The sequence below is a fragment of the Gigantopelta aegis genome, chromosome 1 (assembly GCF_016097555.1).
Source record: "Gigantopelta aegis isolate Gae_Host chromosome 1, Gae_host_genome, whole genome shotgun sequence".
In the NCBI taxonomy this organism is placed as follows: Eukaryota; Metazoa; Mollusca; class Gastropoda; order Neomphalida; family Peltospiridae; genus Gigantopelta; species Gigantopelta aegis.
In genome coordinates, this window is record NC_054699.1 from 36,162,334 (window position 1) to 36,182,341 (window position 20,008).

Here is a 20,008-nt window from a genome sequence, read left to right on the forward strand (position 1 = left end):
ATGTCGCCGCTTCATGGGCTACTCTTTTCGATTAGCAGAAAGGGATATTTTATATGCACCATCCCAGACAGGGTAGTACATACCACTTGCCTCTCTCGTACGCACGCATATGCTTTTAAGCACCTACTAGTGTACGTCAAAACTGTTGATATCATGTTTAATTTTATAGCTTACACTTATTCCCTGTTCACCAGCGGTGTGCGGGACACAGCTCAGCGGTAAGGAGTACACGAAAGGCCGTTGTATGTGCTATCCTGTCTGTGGGATGGTGCATATAAAATATATCTTGGTACTGATGGGAAAATGTAGTGGGTTTCCTCTTTAAGACTATATATCAAAATTAGCAAACGATTTACATCGAATAGCCGATGATTAATAAACCAATGTATGTTTTCGTGGTGCACTGACTGGAACGAGAAATGTTCAATGGGCCCACCGGCGGGGATCGATCCTAGGCGAGTGCTTTACGTCCGGCCTCTGGTTGGGAGGAGAAGAAACACTGCTACCCATCACATCTCAGGCTAACACACACACACACACACACACACACACACGCACACGCACGCACACTATATATATATATATATATATATATATATATATATATACATACACTCATACACAGACGCTCGAATATACACACACATACACGAACACGAACACGCACACATACACATACACACACACACACACACACACACAGATACATACACGTACACAGACACATACAGACATACATACATGTACACAGAAACGTACACAAGTACACACACTCGCGCAGACACGTACACAGACACACATACATACTTGAACACATATATGCAGACACGTACACAGACACTTACACAAGCACACATACGTACACGTACAGACAGATACGTACACGCAGACACGTACACAAACACACATACATACACGTACACACAGTCGGTAACACGCATATACGTACACACACATATATACACGTACACACAGACACGTACACAAAATATATACATACTCGTACACACAGACACGTGCAGAAGCACACACACATACACGTACACACAGACACGTACACAAACACACATACATACACGTACACACAGACGTACACAAACACACATGCATACACGTACACACAGACACGTACAGAAGCACACATACATACACGTACACACAGATACGTACACAAACACACATACATACACGTAGATACAGACACATACAGAAGCACACATACATACACGTACACACAGACACGTACACAAACACACATACATACACGTACACACAGACACGTGCACATGTGCACACAGACACGTACACACAAACACGCACACAAACGCACATACAAACACGTACACACAGACACGTACACGTACACAAACGCACAAACATACATGTACATACAGTCACGTACACATACACACACATATAATTCGTTTATTACTTACATGACATTTCAGTTTCCTCGTCATTGTGTATTTTTCTAGATTGGTCCCCTTGACTGCCAGGACATATGTCTCCACCGCTCCAAGAATCCCCTGTTGAGAAAATACACACTGTTTGTCACTTTATATACACACGTACATTCACAAGTTAGCAGACCAAAATTTAATATCAAATTGGACTTGAACTGTGATTTAATAAACGTAGTATATCTATTCACCTGTAATTTATGTCTTTTTTTTAAAAACGTATGTAGGACAAACGCAAAATCAACTGAGAATTGAACATTTTGAAATAATTCCAATTCATCAACCCCCGATACTTGGTCCAAAAGACGAAACAGACCTCTTGAGACATGAAACGAGAGGTCTTCAGCATTCGTGCATTACTGACAAAAAAGCCATTTGGAATCAATGTGGATCTTGTAAAGCCGTAGAAAGAGATGAAATTATTTTTTCAATAATTATAAATCGACGTAGCATTGATATTGGTATAATGACTGGCTAAATATTTGAATAGATTGAATGGATCGATAGACCGAATCATGGATCAGTGGATCGGTGGATTGTTTGTTTGTTTAACGACACCACTAGAGCACGTTGATTTATTAATAATCAGCTATTGGATGTCAAACATTTGGTAATTCTGACATATTAGTAGTCTTAGAAAACCCGTTACATTTTTCCATTAGTAGCAAGGGATATTTTATACATACCATTCCACAGACAGGATAGCACAACAGAGGGATCTGAGCGGAGCTGTCACACACGGGAGAGACTAAATCGTAGACACTGAGAGTCGTCAACAACTGAGTGTCTACTGAATATTCCTGAGCAAACGGTTGATAGACATCGAGATTTTACACACGTCTGTCCTGAACGACAACCAGGCCCCGAATTTTTAAGTATCCATTTCAGTGATTTTTATTCAATAAAAGTGTATTTTGTTTAACGACACCACTAGAGTACATTGATTTATTAATCATCGGCTATTGGATGTCAAACAGTTGGTAATTTTGATATGTAATCTCAGAGAGAAACCCGCTGCATTTTTCCATTAGTAGCAAGGGATCTTTTATATGCACTATGCCACAGACAGGATAGCATATATACCAAGGGATTTGATATACCAGTGGTGGTGCACTGACTGGAACAAGACATAGCACAATGGGCTCACCGACGACGATCGACCCTCAAGACCAACCGCGCACCAGGCGGGCACTTTACCACTGGGCTTTGTCCCGCCCCTGAGTAGATTGACGCTTAAAGGAATTCACAAAAGTGTTGGGAAATATGACTGATAGCAAGTGTTCTTGTGTGTACTTGTTTATTCAGTTTTCCTCAAAGTGTTGGGAAATATGACTGATAGCAAGTGTTCTTGTGTGTACTTGTTTATTCAGTTTTCCTCAAAGTTAAAGCCCTGACTTACCAGGAGACCTATGATGAGAGGAACTCCCGTCGCGAAAGTAAACTCGGGCGTCTCAGTGGCAAACAAAATGGCGGTCAGTCCCATGACAGCGAGCAGGAAGCTCAGTGACAGCATGATGATGCCGATACGACGGAATATCTCCAACAACTGGTTTCGTCGTTCTTCGGCTAATTCTGCGAGAAACATATGGAAAACAAATAATGAGATGCTAAATTAAAGGCAGCAGTAAATTGCCGAACAAAATACTGCATAATAATAAATACTTTTATCATTCATTAAAGGCTTTTGTAGAAGATATCGCTGACACTATAATTTGCGATATTCTCGTAGGAGATATCGCTGACACTATAATTTGCGATATTCTCGTAGGAGATATCACTTCTTTTGTTATGTCACTGTGTATGGTTTAGCACTAAACCTGGCCTCAGATTACAGTTATCTTCCCATTTGGAAATTTGTCCGTGAGTGTAGTCTGCTGTCTGACTGTGATTATTTCATGGCAGACAGCTATGAAGTGGCAACTATTTGACTGAAGTGACAGGGGAGAGCATGTAGTTTGTAAACATGTGTAACTTGTTGACATTGAAGACTTGTTTGTGGGAATTCCGGCCCATGCAAATGTAGTGCTTTTTGTGTAAAATGGGTGTACTTCGGCCTTGTTTAAACCAATATGCTGGGAGAAAGAGCTGGACAACAGGGGTTGTTCTTTTCAGTGTATGTGTCCCCCAGGCAGGCAAAGGTGCATACAAAAATCCACGGGCCTGCTGATATTAATAACAATGTTATAGCCACTAAGGCTATATAGAAACATATAGCGAAATTAATTGTGGTCTGGGGCAACCTATCATTCGTGACGTCACGCCACTGAAATTAAAAGAAAATCCAATAACATGTAACATGTTATAAGGCAATTTAGAGTGTGTTCAGGCGTGTGTATATGTGCGTGTTGTTGTTTTAGAGTGTGTTCAGGCGTGTGTATATGTGCGTGTTGTTGTTTTAGAGTGTGTTCAGGCGTGTGTATATGTGCGTGTTGTTGTTTTAGGCGTAGTTGTTTTAGAGTGTTATTTTAGAGTTCAGGCGTGTGTATATGTGCGTGTTGTTGTTTTAGAGTGTGTTCAGGCGTGTGTATATGTGCGTGTTGTTGTTTTAGAGTGTGTGTCAGTGCGTGTTGTGTTTTAGAGTGTGTGCGTGTTGTTTCAGGCGTGTTTGTTGTTGTGTTAGAGTGTGTTCAGGCGTGTGTATATGTGCGTGTTGTTGTTTTAGAGTGTGTTCAGGCGTGTGTATATGTGCGTGTTGTTGTTTTAGAGTGTGTTCAGGCGTGTGTATATGTGCGTGTTGTTGTTTTAGTGTTGTTGTGTGTGTGTATATGTGCAGGCGTGTGTATATGTGCGTGTTGTTGTTTTAGAGTGTGTTCAGGCGTGTGTATATGTGCGTGTTGTTGTTTTAGTAGTAGGCGTGTGTATATGTGCGTGTTGTTTTAGAGTGTTTTAGAGTGTGTTCAGGCGTGTGTATATGTGCGTGTTGTTGTTTTAGTAGTAGGCGTGTGTATATGTGCGTGTTGTTGTTTTAGAGTGTGTTCAGGCGTGTGTATATGTGCGTGTTGTTGTTTTATGTGCGTGTTGTTGTTTTAGAGTGTGTTCAGGCGTGTGTATATGTGCGTGTTGTTGTTTTAGGAGTAGGCGTGTGTATATGGGCGTGTTGTTGTTTTAGAGTGTGTTCAGGCGTGTGTATATGTGCGTGTTGTTGTTTTAGGAATAGGCGTATGTATATGTGCGTGTTGTTGTTTTAGGAATAGGCGTGTGTATATGTGCGTGTTGTTGTTTTAGGAGTAGGCGTGTGTATATGTGCGTGTTGTTGTTTTAGTAGTAGGCGTGTGTATATGTGCGTGTTGTTGTTTTAGAGTGTGTTCAGGCGTGTGAATATGTGCGTGTTGTTGTTTTAGTAGTAGGCGTGTGTATATGTGCGTGTTGTTGTTTTAGAGTGTGTTCAGGCGTGTGTATATGTGCGTGTTGTTGTTTTAGTAGTAGGCGTGTGTATATGTGCGTGTTGTTGTTTTAGGAGTAGGCGTGTGTATATGTGCGTGTTGTTGTTTTAGTAGTAGGCGTGTGTATATGTGCGTGTTGTTGTTTTAGGAGTAGGCGTGTGTATATGTGCGTGTTGTTGTTTTAGGAGTAGGCGTATGTATATGTGCGTGTTGTTGTTTTAGTAGTAGGCGTGTGTATATGTGCGTGTTGTTGTTTTAGGAGTAGGCGTGTGTATATGTGCGTGTTGTTGTTTTAGTAGTAGGCGTGTGTATATGTGCGTGTTGTTGTTTTAGAGTGTGTTCAGGCGTGTGTATATGTGCGTGTTGTTGTTTTAGTAGTAGGTGTGTGTATATGTGCGTGTTGTTGTTTTAGAGTGTGTTCAGGCGTGTGTATATGTGCGTGTTGTTGTTTTAGTAGTAGGCGTGTGTATATGTGCGTGTTGTTGTTTTAGAGTGTGTTCAGGCGTGTGTATATGTGCGTGTTGTTGTTTTAGAGTGTGTTCAGGCGTGTGTATATGTGCGTGTTGTTGTTTTAGGAGTAGGCGTGTGTATATGTGCGTGTTGTTGTTTTAGGAGTAGGTGTATGTATATGTGCGTGTTGTTGTTTTAGGAATAGGCGTGTGTATATGTGCGTGTTGTTGTTTTAGGAGTAGGCGTGTGTATATGTGCGTGTTGTTGTTTTAGTAGTAGGCGTGTGTATATGTGCGTGTTGTTGTTTTAGAGTGTGTTCAGGCGTGTGTATATGTGCGTGTTGTGTGTTTTAGAGTGTGTGTATAGTGCGTGTGTGTATAGTAGTAGGCGTGTTGTGTGTGTTTGTTTTAGTGTGTAGGCGTGTGTATATGTGCGTGTTGTTGTTTTAGTAGTGTAGGCGTGTGTATATGTGCGTGTTGTTGTTTTAGTAGTAGGCGTGTGTATATGTGCGTGTTGTTGTTTTAGAGTGTGTTCAGGCGTGTGTATATGTGCGTGTTGTTGTTTTAGTAGTAGGCGTGTGTATATGTGCGTGTTGTTGTTTTAGAGTGTGTTCAGGCGTGTGTATATGTGCGTGTTGTTGTTTTAGTAGTAGGCGTGTGTATATGTGCGTGTTGTTGTTTTAGGAGTAGGCGTGTGTATATGTGCGTGTTGTTGTTTTAGTAGTAGGCGTGTGTATATGTGCGTGTTGTTGTTTTAGTAGTAGGCGTGTGTATATGTGCGTGTTGTTGTTTTAGAGTGTGTTCAGGCGTGTGTATATGTGCGTGTTGTTGTTTTAGAGTGTGTTCAGGCGTGTGTATATGTGCGTGTTGTTGTTTTAGAGTGTGTTCAGGCGTGTGTATATGTGCGTGTTGTTGTTTTAGTAGTAGGCGTGTGTGTATATGTGCGTGTTGTTGTTTTAGGAGTAGGCGTGTGTATATGTGCGTGTTGTTGTTTTAGTAGTAGGCGTGTGTATATGTGCGTGTTGTTGTTTTAGAGTGTGTTCAGGCGTGTGTATATGTGCGTGTTGTTGTTTTAGAGTGTGTTCAGGCGTGTGTATATGTGCGTGTTGTTGTTTTAGTAGTAGGCGTGTGTATATGTGCGTGTTGTTGTTTTAGAGTGTGTTCAGGCGTGTGTATATGTGCGTGTTGTTGTTTTAGTAGTAGGCGTGTGTATATGTGCGTGTTGTTGTTTTAGGAGTAGGCGTGTGTATACGTGCGTGTTGTTGTTTTAGGAGTAGGCGTGTGTATATGTGCGTGTTGTTGTTTTAGAGTGTGTTCAGGCGTGTGTATATGTGCGTGTTGTTGTTTTAGTAGTAGGCGTGTGTATATGTGCGTGTTGTTGTTTTAGGAGTAGGCGTGTGTATATGTGCGTGTTGTTGTTTTAGTAGTAGGCGTGTGTATATGTGCGTGTTGTTGTTTTAGAGTGTGTTCAGGCGTGTGTATATGTGCGTGTTGTTGTTTTAGTAGTAGGCGTGTGTATATGTGCGTGTTGTTGTTTTAGGAGTAGGCGTGTGTATATGTGCGTGTTGTTGTTTTAGGAGTAGGCGTGTGTATACGTGCGTGTTGTTGTTTTAGAGTGTGTTAAGGCGTGTGTATATGTGCGTGTTGTTGTTTTAGTAGTAGGCGTGTGTATATGTGCGTGTTGTTGTTTTAGAGTGTGTTCAGGCGTGTGTATATGTGCGTGTTGTTGTTTTAGAGTGTGTTCAGGCGTGTGTATATGTGCGTGTTGTTGTTTTAGAGTGTGTTCAGGCGTGTGTATATGTGCGTGTTGTTGTTTTAGTAGTAGGCGTGTGTGTATATGTGCGTGTTGTTGTTTTAGGAGTAGGCGTATGTATATGTGCGTGTTGTTGTTTTAGTAGTAGGCGTGTGTATATGTGCGTGTTGTTGTTTTAGAGTGTGTTCAGGCGTGTGTATATGTGCGTGTTGTTGTTTTAGTAGTAGGCGTATGTATATGTGCGTTTTTTTTTTTTAGAGTGTGTTCAGGCGTGTGTATATGTGCGTGTTGTTGTTTTAGAAGTAGGCGTGTGTATATGTGCGTGTTGTTGTTTTAGGAGTAGGCGTGTGTATATGTGCGTGTTGTTGTTTTAGGAGTAGGCGTGTGTATATGTGCTTGTTGTTGTTTTAGGAGTAGGCGTGTGTATATGTGCGTGTTGTTGTTTTAGGAGTAGGCGTATGTATATGTGCGTGTTGTTGTTTTAGGAGTAGGCGTGTGTATATGTGCGTGTTGTTGTTTTAGGAGTAGGCGTATGTATATGTGCGTGTTGTTGTTTTAGTAGTAGGCGTATGTATATGTGCGTGTTGTTGTTTTAGGTGTAGGCGTGTGTATATGTGCGTGTTGTTGTTTTAGTAGTAGGCGTGTGTATATGTGCGTGTTGTTGTTTTAGGAGTAGATTGGTGGTGTTGAATTATAAGCTACATTCTTCTGAACTTTCCAGTGTAGAAATAAAAATATTCATTCAAATGCTTACTTCTGTCGCTTTTAAACTGGGAAAGCAAAGCATATTGTGCCCCCCCCCAGTTTCATAGCTGGGGGGGGGGGGCAGTGCTGCCCTCCCCCATTTCCGACGCCTATGGTATGCTAATTATTGGAATTATGTCTACGTAGCCATAAATCTGACAAATAACTTCGTTCATTTTCGAATGCTTCAAACGACTGCCATTTAACGGCTCATGGCAGCGAGCGTTAGTCAAAGGCTGCATTTGATGAGTGTTATTACATCGTAGGGTTTCCATGAGGTATAAATAATATGTATGTCAATTATACCAATGTAGAACTAAATGATACAAAATTTAAATTAAAAAGCTCCCCAACGTCAAACTGTTTACGTTGTAAAGAAACCGAAAATGTATCTTACTATTTGTTATACTGTGAAAAATATAATGAAGAAAGACAAATACGTAATGAAACAAATGGCTGATTTGGGGTTGGAAATGACAAAACAAAACCTTTTAAACCCACCGAAGTATTGTAAAAGCAAAGTGGACGGAGCAGTTCTAGTATATCTTAAAACTAAATATACCATACCAGCTTTATTCCCTAAAAAAGACCTCGATCTTTAACATCCCCTGGTTCCAAACATTATCATTGTACAATTCAACATAAAACATGTCCTAAATGTACTGGGTACGAACTGTCTAGGGTATAAAATAGTAGTGTGTACGAATCGTCCAGGGGCAAAACAAAATGGGTACGAATCGTCCCGTAACCATTTCTACCATTTACATATATTTCCATCATTCGACCCTCAATATCAGTAAAATTGCGTAGTGATTCGTTTGCACCCCTATATATCTGTTTGGTAGTAATGCTAATATGAATAAATGTTCTTATCCAGATTCGGGCATGTTCGTTTAATTCGTAAAAAAAAAACCAAGTCTGCCCTCAAACACACACACCCAGCATCCAACCACACCCCCTACACAAATGGAAGCCACTACACCCACTGGCATAGCCAGGATTTTAATTAGGGGCATCCCACTACTGGGGGGGGGGGGGGCACCCAAATACTATTGGGGGGACCCAAACACTATTGGGGGGACCCACAATATCTCTGTATGTATGATGTTTTAAATGTAATACAGTAAAAAAAGAAAAAGAAAAAAAAGTCTGATTGGGGGCATGATCCCCCACTCACCCCCCACCCCCCGCTACGCTACTGCCGCGTACCCCTGTGCTATTGTAAAAACAAATTATTTATCGCCGGATTCCGTCATCATTTACGGGAATTTCCGAGCACAGCCGACTGTTGTAGGCCTACTTGGTGAATTTTCGCTACGGTGATTACTCACAAACGAGCGGAGATATTTCCAAACAAGAAGCACCCAGATCGATAGCTTGTCGGAACTTCGGTCACGTTATTCACAGAGAAGATCCACAGTCACTCTATGTATGGTTTTGTCAATGTATCGATTGCCTTGCTTCTGGGTTATCCGGCGGGAATCTATAGTGCTATTATCGTCTGCTTTAACGGCGCAGCAATGGTGTGCTGCACTTCAGCCAGCGCTAGGCTTGCACACAACGCCACTGCCAATCGGACTGAAATAAAATTGTACAGTGCATTCCATCATAGACGTACCTCACTCGTGTGCGGTCCCAAATTGGGGTGTTACGAGTGTAGGCTACAGGTATGCATGCATCTCTCTCGTGTGTGCCCAAATTGGGGTGTTACGAGTGTAGGCTACAGGTATGCATGCATCTCTCTCGTGTGCGGTCCCAAATTGGGGTGTTACGAGTGTAGGCTACAGGTATACATGCATCTCACTCGTGTGCGGTCCCAAATTGGGGTGTTACGAGTGTAGGCTACAGGTATACATGCATCTCTCTCGTGTGTGCCCAAATTGGGGTGTTACGAGTGTAGGCTACAGGTATGCATGCATCTCTCTCGTGTGCGGTCCCAAATTGGGGTGTTACGAGTGTAGGCTACAGGTATACATGCATCTCTCTCGTGTGTGCCCAAATTGGGGTGTTACGAGTGTAGGCTACAGGTATACATGCATCTCTCTCGTGTGCGGTCCCAAATTGGGGTGTTACGAGTGTAGGCTACAGGTATACATGCATCTCTCTCGTGTGTGCCCAAATTGGGGTGTTACGAGTGTAGGCTACAGGTATACATGCATCTCTCTCGTGTGTGCCCAAATTGGGGTGTTACGAGTGTAGGCTACAGGTATACATGCATCTCTCTCGTGTGCGGTCCCAAATTGGGGTGTTACGAGTGTACGCTACAGGTATACATGTATCTCTCTCGTGTGCGGTCCCAAATTGGGGTGTTACGAGTGTAGGCCACAGGTATGCATACATCTCTTTCGTGTGCGGTCCCAAATTGGGGTGTTACGAGTGTAGGCTACAGGTATACATGCATCTCTCTCGTGTGTGCCCAAATTGGGGTGTTACGAGTGTAGGCTACAGGTATACATGCATCTCTCTCGTGTGCGGTCCCAAATTGGGGTGTTACGAGTGTAGGCTACAGGTATACATGCATCTCTCTCGTGTGTGCCCAAATTGGGGTGTTACGAGTGTAGGCTACAGGTATACATGCATCTCTCTCGTGTGTGCCCAAATTGGGGTGTTACGAGTGTAGGCTACAGGTATGCATGCATCTCTCTCGTGTGCGGTCCCAAATTGGAGTGTTACGGGAATTCTCTCGGAATCGGAATCGGAACTCTTTTGGGGTTTTTTTACATGCTTATATAACACTAAGTTTTCACGGGCTTAGCCTCTGACATCGCCAGTGACTAAGTCCCGGACAGGAGGGGGAGGGTAAGTTTGAGGCGGCCAGAATTTGGAATAAAAATTTAGAAATTAGGTTAGAAACCTAAACCAAAATGGAGAACGGTACCATATTCTGCTCATGTCTGGAGCAAAACTCTTCGTCCAAAATTTATTTTTGAGTGCTCGGCTGAAAAGGTTGAAGGTGATTTGAGCAATTTAGACGGGCTGCCAAAATAAAGTGCGTCGGACTATTTACAAAACAAATAAACATACGTTTTTCAACAGGCGCCGAAATATTTAAAGTCCGACTAAGCCCTTACCTGGAGGCGAAGGTTCGTTGAAAAGTTGGCGCTAAGACGAACTCGGGGGGAATGTCGTACGTCCTGGGTGATGTTAGTGATCCGGCGACGTAGGGGTTGTCCTTGCCTATGTTCAACTGGGTGATCCTGTGTAGGGTAGTGTTGTCCATTTCCAGTGCAAGGAATCCCTGGTTGTAAGTCCCTTCCGCCGCTTGGTTAGGCAAACGATGCTACTCCATCCTCGGTAATGACTGGGTGGACTGAGAAGTCCCCTTCACTATCCGGCAGTGGATGGAAGGTGTATGTTGCTGGATCGAGCAAAGGAGATCGCTGATGTTAGTCGCGTCCGTCTTGATAACATGTCTATATCGTGCTACGAGCTTGGGGGTGTACAAAGTGTATACCCCCTGGTCTTCCGTGTTGGGTTGCGGTGGTTGAATACATGCCGTGCCGCGCTGGTTGCAAGGCAAGGTGGTAGCCTTGCGCTTTGCCACCGCTCCTTTCCGGGCCTCCAACTCTACAGAAGTTTAAGTTTAGGTTCCCACTGTGCCGCCCCTGGTGCGCGCTTTCTTTTCCTAATCCTCCGTAGCTTCTTGGGTTGGCCATACACCAATATGACAATCGCCCGTGAACCGGTGTAGGCTACGCGGTATTCTACGAAACTCTCAAATGGTGAGATCATCGCGCCCCCTCCCCACCCCCGCCGGGTGGGTGTGGGATGAGATAGCGTGCTGCTCAGTCGAGATCATACTTGCGAGTTAGCTGTCTCGTGTGTGGATCCAAATTGGGGTGTTACGGGTGTGTCTCTCTCAAAATACCACGGACAGTAACTTTAAACAAGAAGTTCTTAGTTATTTACCTTCTGTCATGTTAATACAAGCCTTTGATATACCGGTCGTGGTGTACTGACAGAAACAAGAAATAGTCCAACGTGCCCACTGAGAGGGATCGATCCTAGATCGATCGCGTAACAAGCGAACGCTTTCCCACTGGGCCATGTCCCGCCCCATACACAACTATTCAAAGGTCGTGGTAAAATAAACTTATTCTGTTCACTACGAGTCAGAATGATCAAATGTTTGACATTTATTAGCCGATGATTAATTAATCAATGTACTCTAGTGGTGTCGTTAAACAAAATACAAATATGCAACATGATAATCTTCCACATTTCCTCAAACTGACGCCAATCCCCAGCAAACTCTTAATAAACGTCGAGGAAGCAGGTATAAGGCTTTAGCTAAATCTATTCATGGTTACAGCAATCGCGAAGTGGAAATAAGATTGGATTTTATTTGAATAGGATCTATGATATACATATAGTATATTAACATAAAGCTAATGAAATCCTTGAAGCGGTATGGACACATGACGTTGTGAGTGGACAGCGTGGTGAGGTGGTTACGCTGTCGCATATAAGGCTGGTTGGTACTGGGTTCGCCTTCTCTCTCAATAATAACTAACTCATTATCATCAACAAACAGTCCAGATGACTGAAGTGCGTGTACCCAGGAAAATGTGCTTGAATCTTAAATTAATATAAGAAAGAAAATACCTATAAATGAAATAAATCAAACAACGTTAGTGGGATTAATCTGGTAGTTTCTTGGCTATATGGTAAATGTGAAGGAAAACATTTAAGGTACCAGGTCAAATGATGGTGAACTTTTTTGTATAACCCCCCCCCCCCCTTCCAAAAAAAAAAAAAAAAAAAAAAAAAAAAAACACAACAAAAAACACAAGCAATACTCATTCAATAAATGAAGTGTCAAATGAGGTGGACGGCGACAGACAAAATATACCCATCTTTGCTGTCCAATCCATGTTATTCAAAAACTAAATACGAACAAACAAAACACGCCGCCGCATCGATGTTGGAACTTTGGTTTGACCAGAGACACACGCTACATGTATATATTTAGAGGGGTGGAGGCTCAAGGCAAAAACAAATCAATGTAAAAGAATCCGAACTCTGAATTGTAACAATATGAGGGGGGGGGGGGGGGGGGTATAATTGTTAAACTACGCACTAAACCGAGGGTGTCTATGCTCGTAACCAAGGTGGAGGAGTGTGTCTTCCAGCAGATTGAACGAATCTTACGATCTGATGGTCTTCTACAGGCTTTCAGACGATGAGCATATCTCCGATCTAAACATTTTTAAATTATTAAACAAATATGTTTTAATTATAATTGTTTTATTTTGTTATTGTTGATAATGTTCATTAAAACATGCGCATGTCTGGAGAAAAGGGGACGAACCCGTTTTTGGCAATTACATTTAAATTTTGCTATTCTTCGCCTTGAATTTTTGGTATTACAATTAGTCCTTACATGCATTACTTTAGTATCAAAACAAACCCATTCCCAGTGACGCTCGAGGTCTACGCAGCTGTTCATTATATTAAAGAGGAGTTGAAATTATTACCGAAAGCCAACAGCAAATAGCCATTTCAAACCCAGTTTTGAAACGTTAACCATTTAGTGACAAACATTTGTAATATTTAAAAAAAAGAGATAGAAATAAATAATCACAACATGAATATTTTCTGTGCGATACATTACTACTAACGAAGAGAATACCTTTGTTTCGTTCTAACTGGTGGAGAGGAAGAACCATTTGATGATACTCGGATCCCGGCCGATCCATACTCGTCTTTAGAATGGCAGCTCCGTCAGTGGAAGAATATCATACACAGTTTGTCCACCATGTTTTCAAACACAACTATTACATCCACTATAGTCTGTTTCAGATTACCGTAAATGCGCAGTTTTGTCGTTTGCGGTGTAGTTCCATGGGTCTTGAGTAAAAGACTTCGTTGTATTTAAAGGGACATACTCTAGTTTTTAAACACTAAGGAATATTTTTTTACTATTAGAGCCGTTTTTGATAACTGAAATCATACTTTGCTTAGATTTTATTGTTTTTTATTATCTATTTTTGTACATTCGAAGTATGTTTGGTCAACCTAGTGTTTTTAATATCACAAAATACATTTCTATGGAGCTATGGAGTCCAGCTTTAATCTATTTTTAAAGGGTATTTTACCATTTCAAAGTCACAGACTCATGTTTCACTCAATTGTAACTGTATCTAAATGTGTTACAGGTTTGTAGATTAACTAAACTTAGTGTTAATGTTCATGTGTTATAGGTTTGTAGATTAACTAAACTTAGTGTTAATATTCATGTGTTACAGGTTTGTAGATTAACTAAACTTAGTGTTAATATTCATGTGTTATAGGTTTGTAGATTAACTAAACTTAGTGTTAATATTCATGTGTTATAGGTTTGTAGATTAACTAAACTTAGTGTTAATGTTCATGTGTTACAGGTTTGTAGATTAACTAAACTTAGTGTTAATATTCATGTGTTATAGGTTTGTAGATTAACTAAACTTAGTGTTAATATTCACGGGTTGAAACTAGGGCCTGTCCCTTTAAATGACAGTGATGATAAACGACAGGGTATGATTGCGACATTCGTCTCCAAAAGCCGGGTTTTAGAGATTGCCACCTCATAAAAATGGAGCGGGTTTCCTCTGACTACGTGTCGGAATTACCAAATGTTTCACATCCAATAGCCGATGATTAATGAATCAATCAATGTGCTCTAGTGGTGTCGTTAAACAAAACAAACTTTAAAACTAACTTCAGAAATGGCTAAATCAACAGTGTACTGCACGATGAGTACAATATGTTTTTGTTAATCTTAAGCTTTGAATGTGTGCTTCAGTCTAAAAGTTACTAATCAGTGCCATTTTATTAATGCTAGTTGTTTCTTCTGCTATAACTACCAGTGGTGCATTGCGTTATGATTGTTATGTAGCTGTCATAAGAATAACGAATATCACTGTGCTTTATTCACACGGTAGAAGCGGTGTATGACTGAAGTTAATTGCACACCAGGAAATGCTTGATTTTTATCACTAAAGTAAGAATTCTTTTCGTTATCACCATGAAGTTTTGAAAATATCTTAATACACAATTAACTAATCTGCATGAAAGTTTAGGTTGTAAAACTATATAATTTAGTTGACTATCATACCGAAAATCGCATGTTTTTCATTTGCCATTTACGAACAGCATGATTCATTGTCCACAGTAGCACTTAGCTCTCTTTCACAACAAAATCCGCATACTGCCATCCATAACATCTAACATTTAATGCATAACATTTTTCGTAGATGATCATTGAATCTTGATGTAAAATATCTAAGCTTTGTGTTTAGTATTAACTGCCAGGGCCGTGCCCTGAACAAAATCCTAGGGGGGGGGGGGGGGGGGGCACTACTTTTTATAAACAAATGAAACACTATGCAAATTAAACCTTGAGATGTGCGTGCTATTTTCTCGAGTGAAAAAAAAAAGTGAATTTCTCCGGGGGAGGGGGGGGGGGGGGGGGGGATACGACCCTGACAGCAAAATCCGCTTCGAAAGACGATCACCGTGAATACACCAGTGTACGACGCGGGATTTGCTAATTTAAAAGTGTACGAATCGCACCCTGTAACCTTTTGGTTTCCTCGTTAGATCGCGTTCTTTTTATGAATTATTTTTCTTTTGAACTGTGTGTGCGTGCGTACGTGTGTATGTTGACAAACCCAGACATTTTCTTATTTATGTATTATCAACAGCATAAACGTCGTGAAATGTTCACAAGTTCACAATTATTTGTGTGAAATTATGGAACATGTAGCACCCTGGTTTGTGACCATGGCTTATGACATTCATGTTGACTAACCAAACATATTACCTTTTTCATTCAATCCAACTTATCTTCGTGCTTATATCCAATTAAGGTTCAAGCACGCTGTCCTGGGCACACACACATACACACACACACACACACATCTCTCTGGGCTGTTTGGTAAGGACAGTCAGTTAGTTGTTAGTGGTTAGTGAGAAAGAAGAGGGTGTAGTGGTCTTACACCTACCCATTGAGTCGTTAAAGCTCGCTCTGGGTGGATGCAGGTACCGGGCTGTGAACCCTGTACCTACTAGCCTTATGTCCGTTGGCTCAACCACGACACCACCGAGGCCGGTTCCATGTGTAAAAAAAAGATTTAGAAGCCTATTTTAGAAGAGGACTTTACGGCAAGGCAATGTTAGACAATTTTGACTAGAAGCCTGCCTTGAATAGAGACCAGATCTCTAGTGTAGTAAAGTTGTGACGTCACATAGTAGTAAAATGGTGAAAAATGACATACTAAAGCCTAGATCACATTATACGACGCGACTCAACTGGACGGTCGCGTCGCTAGCCACGATCGCTGACTAATCGGTCGTGTCTGAAATCCGTTCACATTACACGACGCGACTCAACTGAAAAAAAATGTCTTGTTAATTACCCTTCTTTTAAAAATCTAAGATGGGTCCAACTGGAGAGCTCGGACTGCCTTAGTTGACATGATGATGTTAAAACGACATCGCCTAAAGTGACATGGTACTCGTGAATGGTGTTTTGTTATACATTATTGACGCCTGTCCCCAGCGACGATTCATTCACACACGTACCTGTATCTGTTTTAAATCAAAATAATGTACAATTTACATTGTGTGCGAGAGAGAGAGAGAGAGAGAGAGAGAGAGAGAGAGAGAGAGAGAGAGAGAGAGAGAGAGAGAGAGAGAGAGAGAGAGAGAGACAGACAGACAGACAGACAGACAGACATAGAGAGAGAGACTGAGACAGAGAGAGAGGGGGGAGGGGGGGGGGAGAGAGAATCAGTCACAGGCGCCTGAAGTGAGTGGCAGTAACTTAAAAATAATAGGAGGGACAATTAATACATTACTGGCACATCCAATTGTTGGCAACTTCCGACAGGACTAATGTTCTTCTGACCAGTGAAATATTTCATTCATGAGACAATACTTTAAAAATGATTTAAATTCACCACTCGAGATCTATCCAAGTAATAAGAACCCCCGACTATTCACTAGTAGGAAAAAGTATTTTTAAAAGCTCCTTTTTAGACGACCTCCTCCCATAATCGTGTGACCTTCTGTAATGCCCGGCGCAGACGAGCGTTTTTTAACGCATGCGTCTTGCGTTAAAAAACGCATCCGTACGAACGCAGTAAAAACGCATCGTGTGCGACCCCCTCTGCGTTGCGTTATTTAGCAATGCGTCGATTTTTCAAATATCAAACATGTTTGATTTTAGACGCACAAAAGCATCCGGCTCCTGCCGCATCCGTCTAAAAACGCACGTGTGCGCCTACTTGCGTCTGCGTTGCGTTCACATTTTTATATTGACCAATCATCTGTCTATATATCTGTATATAACGAAATTAACAATTATTGGTTTCAGTGATGAATAGAACTGTGAAAACAGACCCGAACATTAAAAATGACTAACATATAAATGTTTCAACACAAATAATTTCCAACTGCTCATCTTTGAAACAAAGACTAGGCATGTGTAATTAATGACATTTCTAAATAGATGAAATTAAAAAATATAAATTATTGCATTCATTGTACTATGCCTAATAATAATAATTAAAACAAACCATTGTGAAATTGTGAGATTTAAATCGTAATAGTATATTGTACATAATGTTTTAAATACAGTTTATTATGTTTTAAAATGTATTAATAAATTACATTTAATCTTTGTTATTTTTCCTAGAGTAATGTATAAATAAATTAATTAATAAAAGAAATCGTCAGTGGATCGCAGGAACGCATCGCAGGTAAGCGCACACGAGACGCATCCGTCTGCGTTAAAAAAGTGCGTCTGCGCCGAGCATTACGCATAGGCCACTACTCGAAAATTATGTAACATTCAATGCATAACCTCTCCCAAAAGACATATTGACCAATATTATAAGATGTTTGTTTGGTAATAATACTACTGGATAGAAAATCATCAGTTAAAAAACACAACAGCAATGATTAGCTGCATTTTAATTTATAAATAAACATGATAAAATTATTTTTAAAACATGATATATAAGTCTTGACAAACACCTCCTCCATTCCCATGCTTCGTAACACCCCCATGAAATCCCTTCCCCTCCCCACTAGAATGTTGCATTGCCTAATTCATGAACGAACCCTTGTACGAGGGTCCAGTTAATCTGAGAGATGAGACTACGGAATAAGTAACGAGTTAGTATTTACCGGTAAGTATGGCTGGGTGTTTGCCATATGCATACTTATCTACAAATAGGTTTACACTCCCCCCCCCCCCCCCACACACACACACACAACTGATGTGTGTTGTACACAACATTCCAAACAGAAGAATAGCAAAAAAGATAAGAAAAAGAAAAAACCCAAACCAAACTCAAAATAAAAACCAAATTAAAAAAACACCACCACCACACACTTACACACTGTAAATTGTCTAATAACATGACTTACGGTATTTAATATATATATATATATATATATATATTTCATATAAATTTATTACATGACCTGACATTTTATAGCTGCCTTCTTCCTCAGATGCTTTCTGTTTATTAGCAATGCTCTGGAATAAGAAGGTTCCACCCAAGGTCCGAGGAGAGTATTTGAAGGAGGGACGGGGAAGTTACATGGGATGGAAATCTGGGGGCTATAGGGAATTTGAGGCATGCTCCTTCAACAAAAGTTTGACTTTCAGGCGTTCTAGTACAGCATTCTCAGCCAGAGAACAATAACGGAGGAAATGTGGGCGAGAGGCATGGGTCCCGCCCCCTCCCGCGTTCTGCACCCATAACAACTTCTTTTCAAATCTGATGGTTTCAAAAAAGACGACAACATGAACTATATATATTTATCAGAATTCCTTTATGGTTTCCATGGACGCTTAAAATAATGTTTTAATAATACTGATCGACACGGCGTAAATACCAGCCTCAATATGCCTAAAATGTTGTATCTTCAGAAAATATATAAAAAGCAGTACAGTTCACTCTACGACTCTGGTGACCACAATTAAAGACCGAACAAATGTTGCGAACCATTCTGAATTGTGTTCTTCATTTTAGAAGATAGAAAAAAAATCTCACATCCCATGTTAATCAATGGCCAAAATAGTTTGTTTACAGCGCCCAGCCTCGTTTTCATAATTATGCAGGTGGCGCTACAGACTGAAGAGGTCTATTTCTCTGTCCAGAATAATTCCGCCATTGTAACTTTTATGTCACATGATGAAATGTAGACATTCCATTGGATACCGGTAGACACCAGTTGTATAGCGTCGTGTAAACCGTTCACATTACACGACGCGACGGGTGCGTCGCGTCGTAGACCCGTTCACACTATATGACGGCCGTCGTCTGCGACTGAACATGTTCGGTCGTGTCAAATGCAGTCGGGCCACTGAAAATCAGTCGCCGACGGCTGATTTTTCAATACACACTACACGACGCGACTGAACTGTTGAGTTGAGTTGCGTCGCGTCGTATAATGTGATATAGGCTTAACATGCCACTTTGCATGTAATTAGGCCATTATGTTAATGTGGTAGAATTGTGACGTTACATAGTAGTAAAATAGTGCAAAATGTCATACTAACATGTCACTTTGCATGCAGTTAGGCCATCATGTGTAGCGTAAAACTTGATATAGGACCAACCTGACAGTGACCCATTGGCCAGGTGACATCACAATTCAAAATGGCCGCAATTAACTATTTCTTACTCTGTTTGTATCACATTTAAAAGTACAAGCTATAGAATATTAGCCCCAATGACAATATAATTACTATTCATGTGTTGCTGGTATATATTAATAATTATTTCTGAAAAAAATATGAATATACTGAACAAAAAAAGCTATTTTTTGTGCCCCATCTTAAATATGTTAAAAAGAGGGCTTAAAAGCTCTTAATATTTTAAAGGTTATTGGTAATACGGAATGGGGAGCAGACCGAAAGGTTATGCTTCGTCTGTATAGATCTCTTGTGAGGTCTAAACTTGATTATGGATGCATTGTGTATGGGTCGGCACGCAAGTCTTACCTGCAGATGCTAGATCCTATACATAACCAGGGACTTAGGCTTTGTCTTGGTGCATTTAGAACATCTCCTCTAGAGAGCTTGTATGTTGATGCACACGAACCTTGTTTGGGTGCTAGACGTGCCAAGCTTTCTCTGCAGTATGCTGCCAAGATTAAATCTTTACAAAAACATCCAACACATGATGCGGTGATTGATAACAAATATATGAAGTTGTTTGA

At 40.9% G+C, this 20,008-nt stretch overlaps 1 protein-coding gene across 1 annotated transcript in view; it reads right to left on the reverse strand.

The window, feature by feature from the left end:
• The window catches only part of LOC121367936, a 19,172-nt gene extending 5,637 nt beyond the window's left edge, over positions 1–13,535 (reverse strand). Inside the window, exons 1-3 of the mRNA XM_041492401.1 lie at positions 13,422–13,535; positions 2,860–3,032; positions 1,437–1,526 (exon numbers count right to left, since the gene is read on the reverse strand). Coding sequence (XP_041348335.1) covers positions 1,437–1,526; positions 2,860–3,032; positions 13,422–13,488 — 330 coding nt within the window. The 5' untranslated portion in view covers positions 13,489–13,535. The remainder of the gene's footprint in view (positions 1–1,436; positions 1,527–2,859; positions 3,033–13,421) is intronic.
• Positions 13,536–20,008: the final 6,473 nt, after the last annotated feature.